This window comes from Prenolepis imparis, unplaced genomic scaffold (genome assembly GCF_030444845.1).
Source record: "Prenolepis imparis isolate NDT839.2.m4 unplaced genomic scaffold, iyPreImpa1.0 SCAF_8, whole genome shotgun sequence".
In the NCBI taxonomy this organism is placed as follows: Eukaryota; Metazoa; Arthropoda; class Insecta; order Hymenoptera; family Formicidae; genus Prenolepis; species Prenolepis imparis.
Window position 1 is genome coordinate 11,599,052 of NW_028141166.1, and position 23,827 is coordinate 11,622,878.

Below are 23,827 nucleotides of genomic sequence, written 5' to 3' on the forward strand. Positions count from 1 at the left end.
TCATCAAGCTCTGCCAAGTCGCTGCAAGTTGCTTATCTAGATGCGCGTAAATCTTTTCATTTTATCTTCATTTTAATTAAAAAATATAAAGTTGAAAATAATAAAGTAAGGTCGTAGACAAGAAAGAGAAAGTGAAAAGAATATATACTCACATAATTAAAATTTAAACTGATTAACAAAATTATACAACGTTTTAGATCGTTGCATTATATACATTTTTGCATTCAATAATATATCTTTACATTGCAAATAAAAATAAGTTATTAAGTATAAAAAAGTTAAGAAGATATAGAAATCTATATTAGATAAGAAAACAATATTAAAAGATTTATATCATAAACAGTAACGTTTTTTTAAAATAGAAACGTTTTGAATTTTACACGTATATTAATCAACTCTTTTATACTAATAATGCTTCTATTTAACATTTGCGACAACATTCTACTTAATTAATATCTCGAGAATAAGTTATATAATAAAAAAAATTATAAGACATATGTATGTGTTGTGTGTGTGAGTGTGTAATATTAATCATTATACATCTAATAACAAATTGATCTGTTCTCCTTAAGATTCAATCTACCACGAAAATATTTACCTGTTGGACTCGGCGTGAGCTTCATCATTCTGCGTCTGACCTGCAGGTGATATTTGTTCAGAAATGAGAAGCTGGACAGGTACTTAGTCCTGGCATCACCTTTGTTCAGATTAACGATAGCACTGTTGATGGTCCTATTGTATTCTCGCGATTTGAAATTCGTATGCGGCACTAACATGCCAACAGTAAGATTTTGCAATGTGACGTTGCTGGTATTCTTGATCAATTTTTGACCAATCGACGTTTTCAAGCGGTTCTTTACCTCATTGGTCGAGGCGACGAGTATGCTCACCATCAACAGAATGTATAAGTTGCGCATTTTTTTTTCTTTCTTGAATCGCACAAATTTGATTTGTTCTATTTATAATTTTAAAGAATTAAAGTCCAGTTTTGTAGGAATATATTCACCATCAGGAGAAAGTCAGGTACATTGTCATAATCACAGAATGACAAATTCGCAGTCCAAGTTATTTATGATACATGTTCTGCTCTTATTTTTGATAACTTTAGTCACTATTACGTATTTTTTTCGTATTTTCGTCATTATGTCACCGTTGAACATTTATATATCACATTTAAAAGTTGTAGGACATCTTCTTACCAGTACACTTTTTAGACTTTTGCAAGACTTTTATAATCTTCTTTAATGACGTTATATAGTTTTATATATGGTAGGTATCGAATTAATATGTATATTTTATTTATTTAAAATTTTTAACTGACGTGCGCGCGTAGCATCACGAAAAACACATATCACAACGAGATAAGACACTTTAAGCAACACTCTTATTTTTTTAATAACGTTTATATAATTATTTAACATTGAAAACTATAAATATATACACTAAGAATATAAATATATATCTCTCATGAATTAAATGCACGATAATAGTATGTTTTAGAGAAGGAAGACGAAATTTGATTCACCAGCACAAGACGATATTACATAGACACAGAGATTGAAAAATTTGTGAAGCATCCAGGAAATGTTTTTCAGGTTGCCGGTAAAAAGATACTGAAAGATAAATGAGATTTTATTTCTATGCCAGGAAAATGATCTGTAATCTCGCAAGTGAAATCTCGAATATATTACATTAAATTATATATGTTCTTCACACTATTATATAAAATGTTTAAATTTCTTCTAAGTTCTTACGTGTTCGAACTTCTGTTGAGGGTTTTATGTGCTTGCTTTGGTAATTAGATTTATTAGACTTCTTTTACTTGATTAGCCATACAAAAATTTTCAGTATTTAATTACATTATTTAATTTCTTTCTATGCTCTTTTTTTCCACAACAAAATTTGCGGAACACGTATAATATTATTACGGGTGATATAACTGAATCTACGGACATTACATTGATATAAGATATCTTTTTGAAATAATTATAAACTTGCTTTTTAAATCATAGAAATAAATACATTTTGAAGCACAGAAACCAATTTTCGTAAAACGATTCGTAAACGAATTCTCTAGCATTTGTTAACCAGTATATTAAGCTAATATTTTATTTCATTATTTATACACGAACTTTTTCATCAATATAGAGTAAAAAGTAAAAAATAAAAAATTAAACCCATCTCTATATTTTAGTATATGATATATCTAAACATATATATTGTATAATATATACATGTGTACAGATAAAGCTATGAAGGAGAGACCGTATTTTAGAATTAAATTTAAATGATCCAAAAAACTAATTAAATAATTTTTGTATTATGTACAAATATATAATATGTCTGTATTAAAAAGCAAAATTATTAATTTATTATTAAATTAGTCATCAAAGTGTTTCTTGTAATTCTGAAACATTGGGAGAAGCTTTATTTATGCCTCTCTTATTATCATCAATAGTTTGAAATAATTTTTCAATATTGTCTCTTCTAGCCAAGGCTCTTCCATTAATGATATTTTGTTGACATTGTTTTCATTCATTAAAAAAAGAGATTTATCTCTTTTAAAACTGATACATCTATCCCTTTTAAAATTGACTCAATTCTCATTTCTAAGAAAAACACACCAAAATATTTTTTACTAAACATAGATAATTGGATCATTTTTAATTAAATATATTTAATAAACTTGATTTAATAATATTTATACTTAAAAACATAATGCATTGTACTTACAAATGCTATTTTAGCTTTGTTATTATAAAAAAATTTAACATTTTATTTAAACCACAATCATATATATGCTCGAATACAAGTTCAACAATTTAAAAACTGTATTAACTAATTTAAATTGAAATATATATAAATCATACAGATATAATATCATCTACTTCAAATTTTTAAATTTAGTCTGATTCGTCTCTCATTGATTATGTATTTTTCCGGGATTTATTTTAATAAAAATATTGATTACGAATACTTTGCAATAAATCGATTGTTAAATGTATTCGATGTATTGATATGAAAAAGTAACGTTCGTAATTAAACACAATTACGTGTCCATTGTCTACTGATAAATCAACAATAATTTCAGTAGTTCACACAGCTGTTGCAATTATTATTTCTTTGCCAAGTTCCAACAAGATTGGCCGGAAGCAATTACGTCGCTTTCAATTAATCGGCTCGATAATTTCGCGAGGATCTAGAGCGTCAGGACCCGCGACTGAGCCAATTATTGAGATTTTCATCCGCCTGATGGGGAGCTGTCTTCTGCGGCGTGTAATACCACATTAATTACTAATTATGACAGCATATCGTACATTTGCATTTGATAATAGCGCATGCGCATATATCTTTGTGACTTTTGCTTGAAAAATAATACACATTTCTCTATCTTTTACACAATAATAAAATATAAAAGTTACAACTATAGCTAAAATATTATATTCATTCATATTAGTCGCACACTTGCTATATTTTTTTAAACTTTCTTTTCTTTCTCCTTTTTGTCAATATTTCTCAATAATGCAAAGATATTTCCATTCAAATGTAAAGTGCAAAAATATAACTAAAAAAGAGTGAATCTATAGATAAATATGTTTTTTTAACGCAACATTTTTCACAGAAAATCGAAATCTCTCTATCGTCTCAAACGCGCGCTCGTACATCAGTTTTACTGACAATATGATATAGTACGATAAAGTGAAAACGCACGCGAGAGAAAAGCGTTGTAAATCCAAGTAACAACGGGGCGTGAAGAATGGAGGCGCAGTGGCTCATCCCATCACGAGTTTCCCGTTTTCCCTCCCTTCGATATATCTATTATCTGTCGTAAAATGCAGTATAGAAATCAACGGAAACGTTATCCGATCGGCAAAGCTTCGATCATTTGCACTTATTCTTACATTTTCTTATTTGTGCAAACAATGTGGAGCAACATTTTGCTGACTATTGCAAGAATAATACAAAAAAGCGAGAAAGCAAAAAAAATCGGATTACATTTGATTGGATTTATGGAAATTAATATTCTTCATGAAATACATAAGCGATAAGCAAGAAATTTGCATTGCAAATGGCATATATTATCAGCAGTACGGTGAAATTTTATAATAGAATCACAAATTAAATATCGAGTTAACGAATCTAATATCGCATGATATAAATGTATTTGCCTGTAAAATGTGCTAATATCTTTTCTCTTTTACAACATTTTCTAATAATTCTCCATTTGATAAAGCTCACATACACACAATTTGATCATCACATAGTTTTTCTCATTCTCAACAGATCGCAGGATATTTTCATTTTCAAAAATAAACTGTCAAAAATAAAAAAACTAAAGTTCAATTTCATTTTATTCAAAAATCTTATTAAAGCTTTTTTTAACTTTTAAGTGAAATAAATTTAAGCAAACATGTATGTAAACTAAATATGTTGTATAGTATACACATTTAATTTACATTTATATGTCTCTTTAAATTTATTTCACAGGAGTAATAGGAAAAAAGATTAGATATACCTATATTATCATATAAAGAAAGAAATATCGAATAAAAACATATATGTCTATATATATTTAATTTACATTTTTATTATTTGTTTTTACTCGATATTTCTTTTTTATATGTTAATATATATATATAATCTTTATTCCTATTATCCTTGTTATTATATGATTCTTATGCAATATATATAATAAATATAAAATTATAAATATTATGATTAATTTATCATATTTATATGATATACATATATTAATCTATATAATACATATATTTTTAATATAATCTATTACATATTCACAAGCAAAGGATTGCAAGCTAATTAAGAGCCAAAACGATAAACAGTGAGCAAAATATTATTTCTTGTTAAGTATTATTTTGTATGTTCCTCGATCCTAATATCTGACCATCATTAGCTTATTACGCTTGTCCGTCGTGTTCCTAAGGGTCACGGAAAGACATACATACATGCATATACGATTAAACGGAATGCATATATGATTAAATCGATTATTACTTGCCAAAATTAGGATCGAGAAACGTACGAAATAAACAATACTTAATAAGAAAGAATATTTTGCTTACCGCGCTTGGCTCTTAATTAGCCCGCTATTCTTTCCTTATGAATATGTAATATTAGATCCTTCTTTCTATTTTAATTTTAATAATCTATTATTATAAAGTTTTAATAAAAAATATTTAATAAAATATATCAACAATAATACAAGATAGTAATACTTGAATATTGAAATACAAAATAAATATAAATTTTTAAAAGATGCATTATATCACGTCAAACTAAATGTTACAAAAATATAATAAACTAGAACAGTTCAAGGTAGATTAATATATCAAACGCTAGCATCATTTAATTCTAATCTCAAACTCGCTTGAATATTTCCAGAGCGACGAGCTAAGCTAATTTTACAGAGGTGACAAATTAAATCATGCGTGATAAACAAATCCGCGTTCATTCCGCAACAGGAAATCGTTGTTAACGTGAAAAGGCACCCGCAGGATTCCAGGATTTTAGAACGTGTTTCTCAACAAACTTGAAAGTTACCACTAGTGGCATCAATGAAAACCGATGCCGAAGTTTAGGAAGATAGCCGTGTCGGTTTCGATTAAACCCTGGATTTCGGAAAGTACATTGGGAAGACCGTAGTCATATGATAGGGAATCCCGCAACCGATGACCACCTTCAACAAACTTCGAGTCTCAAATAATATTGTAAGAAACTCGTTTATGAAACTCATAGAGCTACGGCGATCTATTCTATTACATTTATATAACATTCAAGAGAAATTGCTGCTGTATAGTTATGAAGAACAATGCGCTTAATAAGATCTTAAGTATGGCATAATAAATGTCAAATTAAAAAAAAATAATTATGACGACAAAAATTTTCTATTAAAGTAAAAAAAACAAACACAGATAATTATTATATTAAATAAATCATAATTATTTAAATTTCCTCTATAATATGGCAAGAAAAGATAAATAAGGTAAACAGATATATTTTTAATGTTAGGTACATAAATTATGCTTATGTAAAGTTTAATGTCAAATATTTTATATTTTACATTTTATCCCGATTAAACTGTTCTCGACATACGCGATTATATATATCACAGTAATCTCACGTTTGACGTGAACCACCGCAAATGCAATTTTTCTAGCTTGCAAAACGCAATTTGCCTAGGATAGATCAAATTGGATCTATCCGCACCAGAGGAAAATGCCGATAACACGAACATATTCTCAGTCTTGGTTTCATCGATAATATTTAATCGATGTTTAGGTCTTTTATCCGAAATATCAATGTGTGAGAAACCTCGTAAATACGAAAATAAATGATCAATGTGAGTTCACAATAGTTCTGTATTGGCTAATAAGACTCGCTGGGAAATATTTGAGATATCGGTAAATAGAACTGTAGAGATGCATACGAATTCAAATCTTTATCTAAAAACAAAATAGGTCACTTTGAATGGTCATACAGAGATCATTTTGACAAATTTCGGAATAAATATCGACAGAAATAAAATTGTATTAGACTGTAATTATATGATACGAAGTCTATCAATTTTCAATCCTTTCTTTCTATTATAACATATATAATAAAAAATCTTAATAATAGTAAAAATCTATAACAAAAAAATTTTAATGTATTTCAAAATGAAAAATATGTTTAAATAAAAAAACAATCTATTCTATCCACTAAAATTTCTCTCTAGAAGTTAGCACAATATAAACTTTTATTAAAAAACAATTCTTCTTAATATTCTTCCTAATAACTATATTTTCTTTTATAAACAAATCAATTAATTAAAATAAAAGTTCTTCAAAAGCAGAACTTTTCATTTTGTTCCAAATGACGTATTCTCTTTTTTCATATACATATATGTATATAAATAGATATTTTCCGACAAATTCTAGATATCTCGACAACTGTTAAAGTTGCGAGTCGAGAGATGTATCGAATTAGAGCTATTTATGCCAAGGGGAAATCGCCGATAACAGGATTCGCGGAAATATCCGGTAGCATTATCCGACAAGATCTTGATTCGATGTCAACCTGTGCAAACCGTTCCACATTTCGACATACTGTCAGAATTATTGATAGAAATGGGACTTCAAACGAACGGAAATAGAGGTATACAGATTGGAGACGAGCTGCACTCGTATTAATAACGCTTGCAAACACGCATGGAAATGTTCTCGCGCTACGACAGAATTTTCAATTGCACAAGAGTTCTTGAAGATCTACACTTCTGCATTGATGCAATTCATTGTGAGATAAAATATAAAAACAAAACACAACTGTTTTGTTTCAAAACAATTCGAAAATAAAATTATGAAGGTGTAAATTGTTGCATTCATACATCATAATCGCATAATAAAATAATATTCTATATTTTATAATAGTATTTTCTTTACCCGATATATCTAATATATTTTATACAAGAAACAATGTATCTCTACACATTTATATACATTTATTTAGCTACGTCTTATTTAATTGTTACAAATATATATTTAAAATTTAATCTTCGTACTAATCCCTGACATTTATTTACACAAAGAAATTGAGCAATTGGCGTATTTTTCTTTGTTAATATATTTTTCACAAGAAAAGCCAGAAGACTCAAACAAAGAAAATGGCTAACACAGTAAAATGGTTTTCTGTGATTTGTTCTTGCTCTCTTTCTCTCTCTCTTGCCCCCCCCCCTTCTCTCTTTTTCTCTCACGAAAACTGAAAGAAAGAAAAACTATGTTGAGTACATGATTTTATAAAATCGAAACTTTCTGTTGAGTAGTTATTATTCTTTCAAAACCATATATGGCTTCGTAAGGACGAAGGGTAACAGAGGTAAGTTTCTTTCTCTCTCTCTCTCTCTTTTTCTCTTGCCCTCTTCTTCTTAGGAATCATCCTAAGTCGTGCGACAAAACGAAATGGGAAAAAGAGAAATCGAACCGCGAGATTACAGGGAATTGAAACGGTAGGTATGGTACAAGGAGCATTATTGAAGAATCTTAAAGTTAGATAGGACATTTGGCAAAAATCGCAATAACGTTCTATTACTGTCAGAAAAGATTTAAAATCAAATCAAAGATTAAAAAAAAAATAAATATTTTTTATAAAACACAAATAGAGAATATAACTTGATTTAAAAATTTTAAATAATATCTATCATCAAATATCTAATTATCGTAATTAGAAATAGTAAATAAAAAAGTTTAGTCTCAATATCTCCTTGACAATAAAACTTTAAAAAATGGATAGACTAGAATTAATTTTCAGAAATAAAATAATACTGAAAAAAGCGATTTCTAGTATAATTTGTTCTTTCCGTCATTAATATTCGTTATATTAGTTTTCATCCTCATTTATTAGCAATATCAATTTGCTATATTCTAAGTCGTTTTTCTTCCATCATTTCTTTAATCATGGCTTTTCAAACTAAAAAATTATCTCCATTATTTTAATGTCTGTATCTTATTAATATTGAGAGCAGCAGTCCCTTTAATTCTTTTTCGATTTTCTCTCCTCCACTGAACTGTTTTAATATCCATATTCCCATCCTTTTTATCATTGAGAAAATCTCTTTTAAATTAATCGGAAGTTTGCGCTCAACAAATTATAAAAGTTAAATTAAAATCAATAATAAATAAAAGTAAACAAAAAATACGAATTTATTATGACCTGATCGAATTCTAATATTAATCTTCAGTTTCGATTAACCTCTTGTAACAAACGTGTTGTTTAGTAAAAAAGAAACAGCGCAGATTGTCGAAAAATCAACTTTATAGTTTAAAGTGATTATGTTGATCACACGTAAAATTTAATAATTACATACAATTTTCATGTTTTTCCGATATCAAAGTTGATGATCAAAATTGTTAAACTTTTCTCGTTCTTCTATTCAAATATCCATATAAATTTTGATTTTATCTTTCGTGCATAAATTTCTCTGATCCTTGAAATCTAAGAAAAGAGAGCAAGAATTTAATATTTTCTTTTTATTCTTTTTATTTTATAAAACAACTTTAATATGTAACATTTTAAAATGTCATTTTACAAAATTATTCATAAAGAAATATAAATCTAGAATGACAGTCTAATTGTATAAAATGTTAAAAAACATATTAAAGTTTTTTTAAATATAATAATAATATTCATATGTCTATATATGTATACATCTTTAATTATAAATAATTTTAATTAATCAATTTTATTCTTTTTTTTTTCTTTAACATATATTTCATTTTAGCAACGAGCGATTAAATTTCTCACTCATCCATAGAGAATTCTTACATCCTTAGCAATAATTTTTAAAATCTTTCGTGAAAATTGTAATCCTATTATTTACATTATCTTTTTGAAAGCGATCTTTCAATTTTGCCCGTTTACCTCATTTCTTTTCTTTTATCCAACTTAAAAAGTTAGAATTGAATTTGACGTGAGTGAAGAACGTGTAAGGATCCGACAAAGCGTGCTCTAATTAAATTTCCATTTTCTAGTCCGGATCCAAGGCCGTTGCTATGCGTTGTAGCTTATTTTTTATGGTTGAAAAGCTTTTGATGTTTCAATTCTGCATCTTTTTCATTAGCGCGTTTTATTAGAAGCAAAAGTAGATATTTTGTTATTTCAATCATGGGATTAATTCCCATCAACGTGCTCTATCATAATGGAGTGTGATTAATTAAGTGAGAATCATGCCATCAAAATTATATCGAAAGCATATCTTCTTCTCTAATATTGTGCATACTAATGAGTATTTAGCATAATAATGTGTGTAAAGCTTTACGATAATTAGTTAATAATATCAAATAAAAATTATCTTAAATGTACTATTCATAAAATATAATTAAAATATAATTAATATAAATTGTTTAATAAAATCTTCAAAAAAATTAAATTATTCCATATAACTCACATATTGCATAATCGTATTGCATATAGACAAAAGTCTCTTCTTTTAATATGTGGGCGAAAATTTGATTTCATCAATTCACTGGCTTGCTGAATCGAGAAATGTCGATTTTCTTTTTTTTTTTCTCCTTTTGTCCATTTTCATACGGGACAAACTGCTTTTTCATTGCAATCCAACGCGCGACATTAAATTCAATATGAATTGATAGTGCAATACGATACAGAAGTCGGCAGAAATTCCCATCATTAACGGTTGAGTTGCGTTCGCAATCATTCGACTATTTCGCATGACAGAAAACGTTGTTACGCGTGAATCTCACTTCTAATGAGATAAATAATTTTTCAAACCTGATTTCATTATAAATTTTATTCCAATATTAAGTATATAAACTGATATTGAAAACAGTATTCATTTTCCATGATCGCGCTATTTTTACGTTTACGAAAACGAAATGGATTATAGGTTTTTTTAACGAAAGAACGATATTCGTCATAAGGCTTTTGCATTATACGATAGCAATATACGCTTTAATTATATAGCTGTGATTATCAATAATTTCAACGTGCCTTGACATTATTACGGCTTAAAATTAAGGTGAAATTATCGTTGCAATTATAGTAGTTTGACTAACCGCTTATCCGTGTGCTTCATGCGCGAAATTCAGCGCATAATATCCACTAACTGAAACCACTGCATTTAAACTGTATGCTTATTGGATAATATACAAATGTATAAAACACACAAGCATATCTATATATATAATATACATAGTATACATATATACTATTTTCCGATTTTTTGTTTTTCTATTTTTTTTCTTGTGTCAAGCATTAACCTAAATTTTTCTAACATATTTACAAATTAGCATAATTTAATTAAATTTTAAAGTTTTTAAAGATCGAGTTATCAAACATGCATCACAATTAAGAATAAAAAGTTCAATTTTGTTATTGGTTTACATGAGTATAAACCCTTAATATTGTTAGCATTATTTATTAGTATATATTATATATTATTAATATATAATATATAATATATAATAATAAATAATGCTAACAATATTAAGGGTTAAGTGTAAAACAATATTATAAAATATATGTATATATGTATATATATATATCATATATCATTCTGTGCACAATAATATATTAATTAATAATTTTTTATTTTAATGCGTAATTAACTATCCTAAAACTTGCAAGGAAAATAAAATATACATATATGTTCATCATTAAAAAATTAGAAAATTAGAGAAAAATATAGCAAATTAGATTTGAATTCTATTAAATCACGGAATTTTGTATAAAATTCCATTTCTTACATTAATTCAATTAAATTATATTTTTAATAACATTATAATAGTTCTCGTATATAGGTATATTTAATAAAAAGCATTAATAACATTCGACAATTAATTATTCTATAAATAATATTTACTCCATCAAATAAGTTTTGATAAAAATTTTATAATAAAACAATTTTATCATAAAACTTTTATCAATGAAATTAATGCAATAAAATTTTATACTAATATTTTTGTACAACATTAATATCTTATCTCATCTATATTTTCTCACAAGTGTTAAAAAATCGTAATAGCATTATATTTACTTGTTACTTTACATTGTACAATATTTCTAGCATCAATTCAGTATTATTTTAAAATTTATAGAGATAAATAGCAGTTTAAAATTTTTTTACGCAAATGCAGAAAAAAATACCTATATTCTTGAAAATCTATTTTCAGGAATCCAGATAATTAATATATTAATTTATATTAGAGAAATATGTATAACAATAATAATCTGAATTATAATAAATAATATAGTAAAATTTACATATAATATTAAATAAAATAATATTAATCACACATATTTATTTACTGATGTTAAATAAATAACTTTTGTATTTGTTATTTTAATACAATAAAATATACGTAAGATGCTTTTAATATGAATAATAGATGCAAACATCTTTGTGTAAAGTGTAAAGATTATATTGTTATGAAAACATGTGTATTCTTTATTAAATATTATTTATTATTGCTACACAATTAATAGTGCACAAGTAAACTTGAAACGATTGTACATGTTTACCATCCACAGGTGGTTCATGCACGTGACTCAAATATCAACACTGGTCAGTAATTACATCGCAAACAGAATTTAAAAAGACGAATTCGAAAAGCAACAATAAGTAATAGAATGCGAGCAACGAAAGGTCTGGACTATCGTATATCACGCGAGGGTGACACAATCTGAAATTGCTTTTTTGACGTTGGCGACTCAGCCACTTTCTCTTGACAAACAAGGGGCGCTGTTAAAAAAAGATATGTGCTATATAGATATTATATTCCGAATATATATGTAGCATATAAATTATATATATATATTATATAAAATTGTATATATTATGCTATATGTGCTATATAATTTCTCAGGCTTCTATTTTTTCTTTCTCAAACTTTTCCTTTCATTATTCTATAATTTTATTTGTACTGTCTTTCGGCAACGCATACACACACACACACACACATATTTATATTTATAAAGTCCTCTCTAATTCACTATTTTGTGGAATATATATTTTCCTGATTAAAAAAGTGAATTTCATTAAATTTTAATGACACGCTAAACGATACAAACTTTATATGAAATTTGATATGGCTATAATTTGTTAATCAGTTTAATTAATTATGTTTCATATGCATATTATATTAATTAAAAATTAAAGCGTTTGACCACAAATATATTTGACTCTTATTCGTATAATTTTTATTTTAAATTTCTAATTGTATTTTGTGTAACTTCGAAAGTTAGTTATCCCTGTTTGCCTTTAACCTGGACAGCGCACTCTCGTAAAAGAGGATTAATGCTAAAATTAAAATTAAAAATTATTCTAAGAAAATTAAATCTAGATAATGCAGAAAAGTAGCTTAAGGTTTATTCATTATCCAGAAGACAAGAAGATTTAACCGAAGATGTAGCTAGTATCATGGAGAAGTAAGTACATCAAGAAATTTGAAACTTTGTTCATGCACATGCTAAGGGATGAAAAGTTAATATAACATTCCTTAAAAAATCTCTTTAAAGTAATTTTCCTAAGTATCTATATTAAATAATAAGACTGTTAATTGCGTTTTAAATACAAGATAATATAAATATAAATATTAGACAAAATAATATAAATATTTGACAAAAAAATTAGAAGAAAATACATATTTGATACACTCTCATTTCTCTCATCTGATCATTTGAAGCGTTGCGAAATCGTTTTTTTTTTTTTTAGAGATGTTTAAATATACTTTATTCGGGCAATATAATAAATGAGATTTTCCTTATTTCAACGATATAATAAGTAAAACAAATCATTTTGTGTGAAATGGAACAGGACCATTAAATTACCTCGTCAGACTACCCGAAGACTGTCTGCAGCATGAAACAAAGTGTAGAGTTACCAATTCGTGAAAGGCGAAAAGGGGAAATGAGTAAGGGGAAAAACGAAAAATAAAGGCAGCTATTAAGACCCCATATAGCGCCCTTCGGTTTTCCGGCTGATTTAATCCAGGCTCCGTGCAATTACGGAGTACTTGTTAATGCAGTAAAAGTTGCTCCTATATATCCGAAGCTTTGGAAAGGAAAAGCAAGGCGTATTCAACGAACAAACTTTATACGGAAAAATTGTACTTTGTTAGCTCTAATCGTTTCAATATTAGTTAATAATTTTCTAGTATAATAATCAACAAATATGTTTTGCTGAAAAAAAGTGTTACATAAATCTTATTTATCTTGGATAAACTTCCGAATACGACCCACGCCCGATTGCCATAAATTTTTGTAGAAACACTGTAAATGATGTCAAATGATTGTCCTTAAGCGGATTTTCACCGATACAAACATTTAATGCTAAAAATATTAAAATAACTTTCTATATAAATTATTGTCGGTAATTATATAGAATAGGGCCTTTTCACATGGGTACACACACACACACACACGGGGGTGCAAGGGGGCCTTCGGCCCCTCTCCCGCACCCTCTCCGCCGGTAGCCAGGGTGGACCTCGCTTCAAAGTATATGCCTAAACACAGTGAATTCCAATAGACAATCAAGAAAGATATATTCAAATAACATAACACATTTAATACCAAATATATATAACGCGTCCTAAGATATACAATATACAAAGAATCCTAAGAAATACAAAAATAGAATATCAGAACGAAAACGTCAACAAGAAACAATTATTCTTTTTTTAGCCAGAATATACATCTTTAATGTCTTCAATTAATTTTTTAAATGGATCTAATTTATGTTTTTTTACATCTCGCCTCCACAGAAACTCACACAAATGATCAGCCATATTGTCTTTCGTAATTCGTAAATCGTAAATAGACAATAATTTATACAGAACATAATTTTAATATTTTTAGCATTAAATGTTTGTATCGGTGAAAATCCACTTAAGGACATTCATTTGACATCATTTACAATGTTTCTACAAAAATTCATAGCAATCGGGCGTGGGTCGTATTCGGAAGTCCACCCTTTATTTTATTCAAAAAATTTTATACTTATTTTAACCATTTTTTTTTTAACTTTAAAGCAGCATGTATATTAATACGTATTATATATGTATTGGTTATAAAACCATATAACTTGCAACTATTTTATTATATTTATTTTATGAAATAAATATTTTTTTTAATGGAACTACATTTCATAAAAATATATTCATATTTTATTAAGGTTTCTACAATAATCTTCTGCATTTTTAAATTATCTAGCCAGTTTTATATTAGATGTAATCATGATCATCTCTCATTGAAAAGCTATACTTTAATAAAAAGTAATAATAAAAAGAGAAATAAGCATTTTATTATATTTTATTTAAATATATCTAAGATATTCGTAAATGGAAGACAATAAATCAATATTTTGTGCAACAATAATAGATGCGATCACCAAAGAAACGTTGCAGGAGCATGCCGTTAACCGATTGATGCAATGCGAATGAATATTCGGAACTGGAAGCAATAAATCACGCATATACATTGTACATTGCAACGGTTACGAGTAGCATGAGATTTGTTGTGAAAATAGCATGACGCTGACGTCATTTTAGCACACATCGTAAACAGAACGTAATGTCACGTCTTCGATGGTACAAGAAAGAGAACGAAACAAACTGAGTAAGAAAGAGAAAAGTAAAGAATGTCATTCTCTTAAGATCGGATGTTTACTCCGCTCCAGGCAAGACTTAATCGATGCGGCTTCTAAACATCTCGTTAAGCAACGCGCACTGGGAGGCTGCAGTTGACGTTTGCAGAAGAGTCAAACATGGATAGAGGAATGCATTTTCGGTCAGTATTATGCAAGCAGATGCGTCATTGTCATTCACGCACCACTTGGTGACACTGTGCTCAGTGTATCGATCAAAGAGAGAGAGAGAGAGAGAGAGAGAGAGAGAGAGAGAGAGAGAGAGGCAGAGAGATGTGTTGGTACGTTTAGTTAGCGTTACGTCAACTTTGATGGAATTGACTAACAAAATTAATTCGTGCATAACATGCCGATGAGTGTGAGAGCGGATGCGTTACGAGAGCGAGAGAAATGGCATAAACATGATTTTCCCGTGAGACATATTACACGAGACATAACGAAAATTGCCCATTAATATACATATATATACATATATATATTGCCAGTGCTTATAATAATGCTCGGATGATAAATATGCCATGTAAATGTAATATTTGGATGGAATTGTTGCAAAACTGTAAGATTCACAATAATATTACGACTTAGATTTTCATGAAGAGAGAAAGAAAAGAAAGAGTACGATCAAACTTTTACGCGATTATTATTAGCTCAAGCTGAAAGTTTAGAAGTAAAACTTGGAGTTGTGGAAATTGTAATGACGCATTTAAGATAAATATTCTAATGAAAGAGATTATTGAGTTGAACATTTAATTAATAAGCATTTATAATCTAATATTTATAGTTTCTAGTTATTTCGAGTTATATTTATAAAAAGTGCATTTTCTCTTATTTATATAAAATCAGAATTGTAGATTACAGACGTTTATATAGCAATTAGAGCTATTAATTATAAATTGAAGAGAAGAAATACAAAGGAAACGCTAGACATATTTTATAGAACATATTTTATAATATTTTAAACCCTTTACTATTTCTACTCTTCAATGTTATATAAATAATAATTAAGAGTATAAAGAGACATAAATATTAAAATTTTTAAATAAATTATTTTTAATTTTAAATGAATATATTCGAGATTTCAACTTGCGATTAATTAATTACAGACGCTTTCGCGCCATCGATGATCCCTTTCTATGGATCAACAAAAATACAAGAATACCTTTGTTAGAGAAGCGTGAAAGGGAAATCGCGCGCGATCACACGATTTACTTGACAGTAATCGATCTGGCAGTGGTGTCGGACCGCGACGTGATTATCCATGAGGATCCATTTCTGCGGTCGCGCCACGGCATCCCTTCAGAGAATCTGCAAGAGAAAGATCTGCGGTGACGAATACGCAGACCGACGGCGAGAAGAGGACACACTCTCCTGGATCGATCCTAACTCCGAAGATGGAATCAGGTCATTCTCGATCGAAACTGGACGCATCCATGCGTCGGGTATGATCCGCCGGATATGGATGCTAAATCGACGCGCACGATCGGTCCAATTTTCGCCACTTCGTCGTCGTCGGCAAGGGGAGGCACACAAACACCAAGTGTTTATTTAAATCATCGCGCTATTGGCCGGCCAATTGTATCGCAAACGGCGTGTATCGAGCTGTCATGCATCAGCTGTTTTGCCGCCGCGTGTTTCATCCCCGCGTTCATGATAACAGAACCGTCTCACGTATTACGCGAATAATTTACGGTAGAATTCGTCGATGAAGAAAGCACATGGTGACGATCGGTCCGAGAATCGGTTGAAATTTTATCGCCTTGATAACTGAGAGACTGGTGACAATAATGATCTTCGAGATTGCGAACGTGCAAGTTGATTAATCGACGTAGCTGCTCTCGCTAAAAGGCGAGAATCGGGGGATTCATCGGCGACTTTCCACGCGGGAATACGTATCCCGCTTCTCGTCGTATCGCTGACTACAGCTACACACTCTCTCAACTCTATCACCTCCCCTCTTCTCGCTCTCCTAGCTAGCTACCCTTCGCGCTGCTCACGTGATCAGAAAGTTTCACTGGCGCAGCGGAAAAGCTCCGGTTGATCCGCGTCGCATCCACGCGGTGCGCGGTCCCTCAATTTTGACGACGAGGCTCTTCCCGTGGCACTTTGGGTCCTCGCTGTTGGAATTGAGTTCGACCGCTCGAGATCGCTCGAGGACCTTTCAAGGCTCGAGGGTCTTCGAAAGATATAGACGACTAGAATTTCTCGTTTGCTCTCTGCCAGTCAGCGTGCACGAAACGCTCGACGTCGACACTGCGACACTTTCACTTGTTTTTTTCTTGTTTTGACACGTGCACCGTATACGAGGGATGCAGCTGTATGACGACAGTTTCACATGTCCCGCTGACACGTGTACCCGAGCTGACGCTCACCGAGAAAAAGATTTAGAGACAATACGAGTTCGATACGGTAAGATATAACACACGGCGCGAAAACGATAAGAAGAGAAAGTGAAGAAGATAAAAACGTGAGGAGATAGAGGTATGTAAAAGGAGAACGAGAGAGAGAGAGAGAGAGAGAGGAAGGTGGAAGGGCTGATGAAGAGAGAAAAGAAAGAGGGTAGAAAACGAAGAAGGTAATAAATAGGAAAGGCAGAGGAAAAAGGTACAGCTACCACCCCCGTAGCCTTCGATTTTCGGGAGGAAAGTGAAGGCCACAGACACCGCCCAGCTAACCGCCCGGGTGTGCCAACACGAAAAACCACCCCCGTGGTATGCTCAACGGCAGATCGCTCGAGTCACCCCAACGCGCATGTGCTTAGTCGCCATGGATACAGCGGCAGGATACGCGCCGACGGCGGTGGCGTCGGCGGCGGAGGTCCATGGTACTCTAAGGATTGCTAGGACTTTCGCACCCAGCGAGGGATGTCGGGGTTTAACCGTATAAAGGACGAAAAGACGAGTTTTCCACCCACACTCTCTCCTCCTCTTCATCATACCGCCCTCGTTGCAACTCTGTTTGGCACTCTACTTCCTATAATGAAAATGCGGGTCGGCTTTCGAATGTTGATGCAATACGAAAAGGCTAAGAAACGAGGGATGGGGAGAAAGGATATTTATGTGAAGTGGAACGACACGCCGCAGGGGTTAATATTCGCGGTTTTACGTGGGCGAGGTCGAAAAACGGTAACATCGTTTGTGCGTATTTATTTAATCCTGGGACGACAAAGAGATTTCGTTTAATATATAATAATAATTGATGATGAATAACAAGAATTATAGTGAGAAAAAGAATATGTAACCGAAATGCTTCCGCACTAATGACTTCTCTTCTCTTTAAACTGAAGTATTTAAAATATACTACATATGTATATGTTAATGAGTATTTTTAAATATTTTTCACATAGATATATACACATAATTATATCAGAAATAATGCACATTACTTTCTCCACATATAGAAAAACTTTTAATTTTCCACAAGGGATTATTTTAACATTTTATGTTGGGAAAACAATAAAATTAAAACATCATAATACTCATTTAAAACAATTATTAACATGATTATTTTCACATATATATAAATTTCGCCAAAGTACACGAAAGAACAATTTTAGTTTTATATCTATAAGATAGAAGCTAAAATTCAATTAATAGATAAAAAGAATTAGCAATAATAAGTGCATTTGTGTGACATTATCACGCGTTATAGGAAGAAAATGGATTTATTAAACGTTAATTGTAATGGAATTCCCGCTTAACTAAACATAATTCTATACTCCTCTCGGAAATGGCGCCTAACTGCTTGCCAGAACTCGTCTGGTCTTGATGCAATAAGCGACCATAGCATGTTATTAAGGACGGAGGAACGATGAGGTTCCTCTCTCTTACGGGGAGAAATAATTATTAATTGAATAAAATTCTGACACGTACTTAAAATTGGCACGTATGTCGTAATCTTGTTAAATTCTCATGCTTTCGTTTAATTAAAAGAATATCTCTTTTCCATCTGAAATAAAGATTATAATAATGCGATGCTCACACATACAATGCGCACACTAAGTATCATGTCATTATATATATATATTATTATTATTGTATCACTATCTTATATTGGATTTTAGATTGCACGTTATCGATTTCTAATAAAACCAACCACAGCTGATAATATGAGACGCGCTATCGATAATCGATTAATACAGGTAATTGTATTCACACACAGAACCATGTGTGATTTCGCGCTTGCACTCGCATGAGCATATACCGCTGCTATCTCGTAAATAGAATACCACTAATCGATACGGATCCTTGTTGCGAGGCGAATCACGAAAACAGGGTTACACAGGACACTGACACGGTCAACATCCGTTCCTCTTCAGTAACTCCTTTTAAGAACTTTCTCCCTTCGATATGTAAATGCGACTCGGCCAAGTAGGCGGTAACTCCTGATTCGATTCCACCGACATTCCTTTCGCACGCCCACTTTTTATGTTAATGTAATAAACAATTAAGGCAAAGGCATAAAAAGTCAAAGGAAATTTGTCCGACGTAATCAATAACGAGTTACTCGATACGCGATGAAAGTGTTTTACTAAATAAACGAGAGATTCTGCTAAGATCCAATAAAATTTATATCTAAAAATATTGCTAGTCAAAAATCAAAGCAATAGTAACATTTGCAATAACAAAAAATTTTAATTATGCATTTTAATTTTACATTAACGTCAATAGAAACTATCTCAAATTTTCGTAAAAATAAAATTATATCGCATAAAATATTAAAAATTCATAAAATTATGTGTTGCATCTTAAAATTCGAAACTTTCAACCGGAATGTTAAAGTTCCCTGACAAACTCTAATTAAAGTTCAAGTTTGTATGTCGATCAAGAAATGTAAAACTTCAGACTAATTTAAAGTCAAATTATATTACATATCACATAAAATTTAAGAAATTTAATAATATTTCTATAAATTCCGTTCTCTGAATCTGATCAATTGCTGATCTAATAAAATTCCTATTATGTATGCAATTTAATGATATTGCAAACATTAGGATATGTTACATTTTAAAGTTTAAATATTTCGATATTCATGAAATTACAATAATTCTAATTAAAATTAAATCTATACACTATTCATTTTACTCAAGAAAAAAGTACTATTTATATTAATTTTACATTTAAAGGATTTTTATAGACGACATACTTCATGATATACAAAATTAATTTCAAGCACTCATACATTTAAAGGTTCTATAAGAATCAAAGTATATCACGTCGTGGAACTCGAATCTCGCGATCCGAGAATTTCAATGGATTGCTATATCTAGTGCCCAAGATTCTAATTAAGTCGAGTGCCGTACGTGATCGCGTTGCTACGCAGCATGAAAATAAAAAGGCGTACGACACGTAATTTTATTCGCTACTATGCTGAATAGAGAATAAGGAAGGTTAATATAATACTTTATTCTTTGTGTTGTAATTAGGAGCTTCACTCGTTGAGTTTTGTCTTGTCACTCCACGCGCAAAAGTAAAGTAATTGCTTGAATGACTTTTGTTCTACTGAGTCATTCAAACGCGTGTGCTCTGTGCTCGTTAAATAATCACATGAAACGCATATCTCTCAGTCTCTCAGTAGTCCTTTGAGTTCTACCACGAAACATCATATGAATCACGAGAAAATAAATAAAGAATGACGGACGATAGTCTGTATAATTATAATTATATTATAATTATATTATAGATACAGTTGACTAAATTGAATATATTGAATTAATTATGTGTGTGTTATCAGAGAGATATTATCAGACATTAAATTATTGTAAAGAATTTCTAACTGTAGCAAAAATAAATTGCTTCCTGCGGAATATTGAATAACAGAATTAAACTCAAATAATTGAAATAATAATTATAGAATAACGTCTTCAAAATTATACTGATATACTGTAAACAATTGTTTACAATATATCAGTATAATAGAAATTATGTGTTATACAAAATTCCATTTTTATTCTGGTATTTGCTGGAAATTATTACGTTAATGTACGTAAATTTCATTTTAAAATAAATAACATGTTTGGAGAATGTTTATCGACAGATTTCTTCATGGAAAATGCTCCAGAATACTCCAAGAATGATCGAGTTTACGATCCTGCCATACTTAGAAGGGTTGGACCTCTAATGGAATTCGGTATCAGAGCACATCCGTTCGCGAGTGACCGGTTCATACTCCGATGAAGAAATAGGAGAAAAGTGCAATATCGCTTTGTACGCTATTTCGCAGCATATATTCAAGTTCATCTGTTCACCTAGTATGCCCAGGTACATGAACGCTTACGAACAAAATTGGATTCTGATGGCATAACACGCTTGTGATGAGCACGAAATTCTCCCTGTTATTGCGGAATTAACATCGTTCTGTGTGAAATAGCTTGGTAAGAGAGAAATAACGAGCCGTTAATCTGTTGCCAGAGTAATTATTAAAGCAATTGCTCTCCACTCGTATTCACCTCAAACAAAGACAATGCTGAAAAAATTATATCATAGAAAGCATTTCATTCTATGTTAAATACGTTATATTCCTTACTACCGAGACTTTAAGAATATTCTTAATTTCCCTTCTGTCATTTTCTTCAAATTTTTTAAATGACTTATCTTGTTTCTCCTTTATAAATTTTATAATATATAAAAATTAATTTAAATAGAATGAAATATTACTATTTAAATAAATTACAATGCAGATTTAACATGTAATTTAAAACATTAACATGTAGTTTAACATGTAATTTAAAACTTAATTTCTTATTCTTAGTTCTATTTATTATATATACATATATTACATTGTATATTATTTAAACTGAATTTAATATTTTGAAATTTATTAAAGTGTAGACTGCGTATTTTATTATACATTTAGTACGAAACATATACCTACAATAAAATATGTCACAACAAGATACACACAAGAGATATACGTGGATATAAATATATCAAAATTGTATTGCGAAGTATCGGATTCAACTTTCGTTGAGTAAATTTTAGTAATAAATGTAACTCGACAATTTTGGAAATCGGATAAAGTGAGTTGGATGAAGTCTTTCGTTTGGACAAAACCTTTCGTTTGATGCTAGTGAATCGAAGTAAACGGATCGCGGTCTCAAAAGCAATAATTGAATGTCATCCTATCGACACAAATATCTAGGAAAAATCCGTATCATGCTAGAAAACAATTCAATTTGTATTATTGAAAGTAGAATTTAGAAGCAAAATCTGAATATCGATAAAAATATTCGAGAAGTGATCTTATATATACTAGCTCATGTGTGTGTGTAAATAAACGACTATAATCAAGATTGTAAATCTTCTATCACAGATGGACTGACCTACAGATGAACAACACAACGATGCTCTTTTCATTACATTATTTTAATTACATTCCCGCGCTCCGAAATTTTATACGAGTGATAATAATATTATGCGAACGAATGTATGTGAGCAGATTAACTTAAAATTTCAAAAATTCACGTTATGCAATTGCGTGTTTATCTTTGATATAATTATAATTATATTAAATAAAAAATTGACAGCTGACTCTACAAAATATAATTTATATATGTATCTATATATCTAGTGAGAAGAAAAAAGTAACTTACTTAAAGATATAGATAGACATGTTACCATGCAAAATACACTTTCATTTAACAATTCTACATTTAAAAAGATTCAAGTAAATAGAATATTATGCGGAAAATTGTCTACATACGGAAAATTATCTCGTGGAAGATATCAATACTAATCAGTACAAATAAGATCATAAGCTACAAATTGCTTTTTCATTATGCATACAATTATTTTTAAAAAAAAGTGGCAGAGTTGATGTTTATTCGATAAAAGTAGAGAATAAACAAATAAAAATAGAGATTTAGCACAGTAATTATAATTAAATATTATTTATATGGGAAAAAACAAGATAAATATAAATAGAATTCTATCTCAAATTTTGCATTTTGTAAAATTTGAAAACAGCCTGTAGATTTTGAATAAACAGATAATGATACTAAAAATTATTTGCGTTTTTTAAAATGGAAAATAGCGCACGTTAAAGAATAAACTGAAATAAAAAGCTGTTTTATATTCGTTAAAATGGAGATAAACAGTTAATATGTCATCTGTCCTGTAAATGATATTTTAAGACTATTTGCAGATGCGTAGAAGACTGTCCATCAGAGATTGTACTTTGCGGCTTAGATAATATTGATAAAATCGAAACTGCAAATGCCTTTTCCTTTATTATTCATACAGCCATTCTACGAAAATATGGCTGAACATGTCCGTCGCGTAATAGGATACGCATACAATCCGACATAACGGTATCGACATCAAATATTCATAAGAGCGCTTCAGTCTCGCATCGAATCGCTGAAAACCATAACGCGTACACTCGGCTTACGAGATTTTCCGCCGAATCACTTTACCGAATGGCCTTTGTGTTATACGTATCCGCGTGGACCACACAACATGCGCTCTGTCTCTTTTCGATTTCACTGTTCTCATATCAGTTGGCCGCACATCGATCGCCTTATACTGAAGATAGCAATTCACTTATCGGGTGCGCATTGGTATAGCGTTTTTTTCTTTTTTCTTTTCTTTATCATGCTTTTTCTCCCCCAAATGTCATTTTGCGCTACACACATATACCCGAGGCGCATTCTTTTCCTCTCTGTGCAGAGAGAAAGAT

At 30.2% G+C, this 23,827-nt stretch overlaps 2 protein-coding genes across 7 annotated transcripts in view; one reads left to right on the top strand and one right to left on the bottom strand.

Moving 5' to 3' along the window:
* Nmdar2 (glutamate ionotropic receptor NMDA type subunit 2) overlaps positions 1–23,827 on the bottom strand; it is a 208,911-nt gene that overhangs the window by 52,329 nt on the left and 132,755 nt on the right. Inside the window, exons 1-2 of one of the 6 annotated variants that reach the window (XM_083044912.1) lie at positions 16,314–17,800; positions 599–1,613 (exon numbers count right to left, since the gene is read on the bottom strand). The exons of the other annotated variants lie outside the window; for them this stretch is intronic. Coding sequence (XP_082901038.1) covers positions 599–917 — 319 coding nt within the window. The 5' untranslated portion in view covers positions 918–1,613; positions 16,314–17,800. Of the gene's footprint in view, positions 1–598; positions 1,614–16,313; positions 17,801–23,827 lie in introns of those variants that run through there. 6 annotated transcript variants of the gene reach the window in all.
* On the top strand, positions 17,846–21,663 carry LOC145940076 (uncharacterized). The gene is made up of 2 exons (XM_083044915.1): positions 17,846–18,288; positions 21,188–21,663. Exons 1-2 carry the CDS (start codon positions 18,016–18,018, stop codon positions 21,269–21,271), a joined length of 357 nt encoding a protein of 118 aa, XP_082901041.1. The 5' UTR covers positions 17,846–18,015; the 3' UTR covers positions 21,272–21,663.

Bases quoted from the DNA above. Each gene is read 5' to 3' on its own strand.
- LOC145940076 (XM_083044915.1), top strand. From the start codon at position 18,016: ATGTCGGGGTTTAACCGTATAAAGGACGAAAAGACGAGTTTTCCACCC. The intron at 18,289-21,187 runs GTGCGTATTTAT...GTTTATCGACAG, and splicing joins GAAAAACGGTAACATCGTTT to ATTTCTTCATGGAAAATGCT.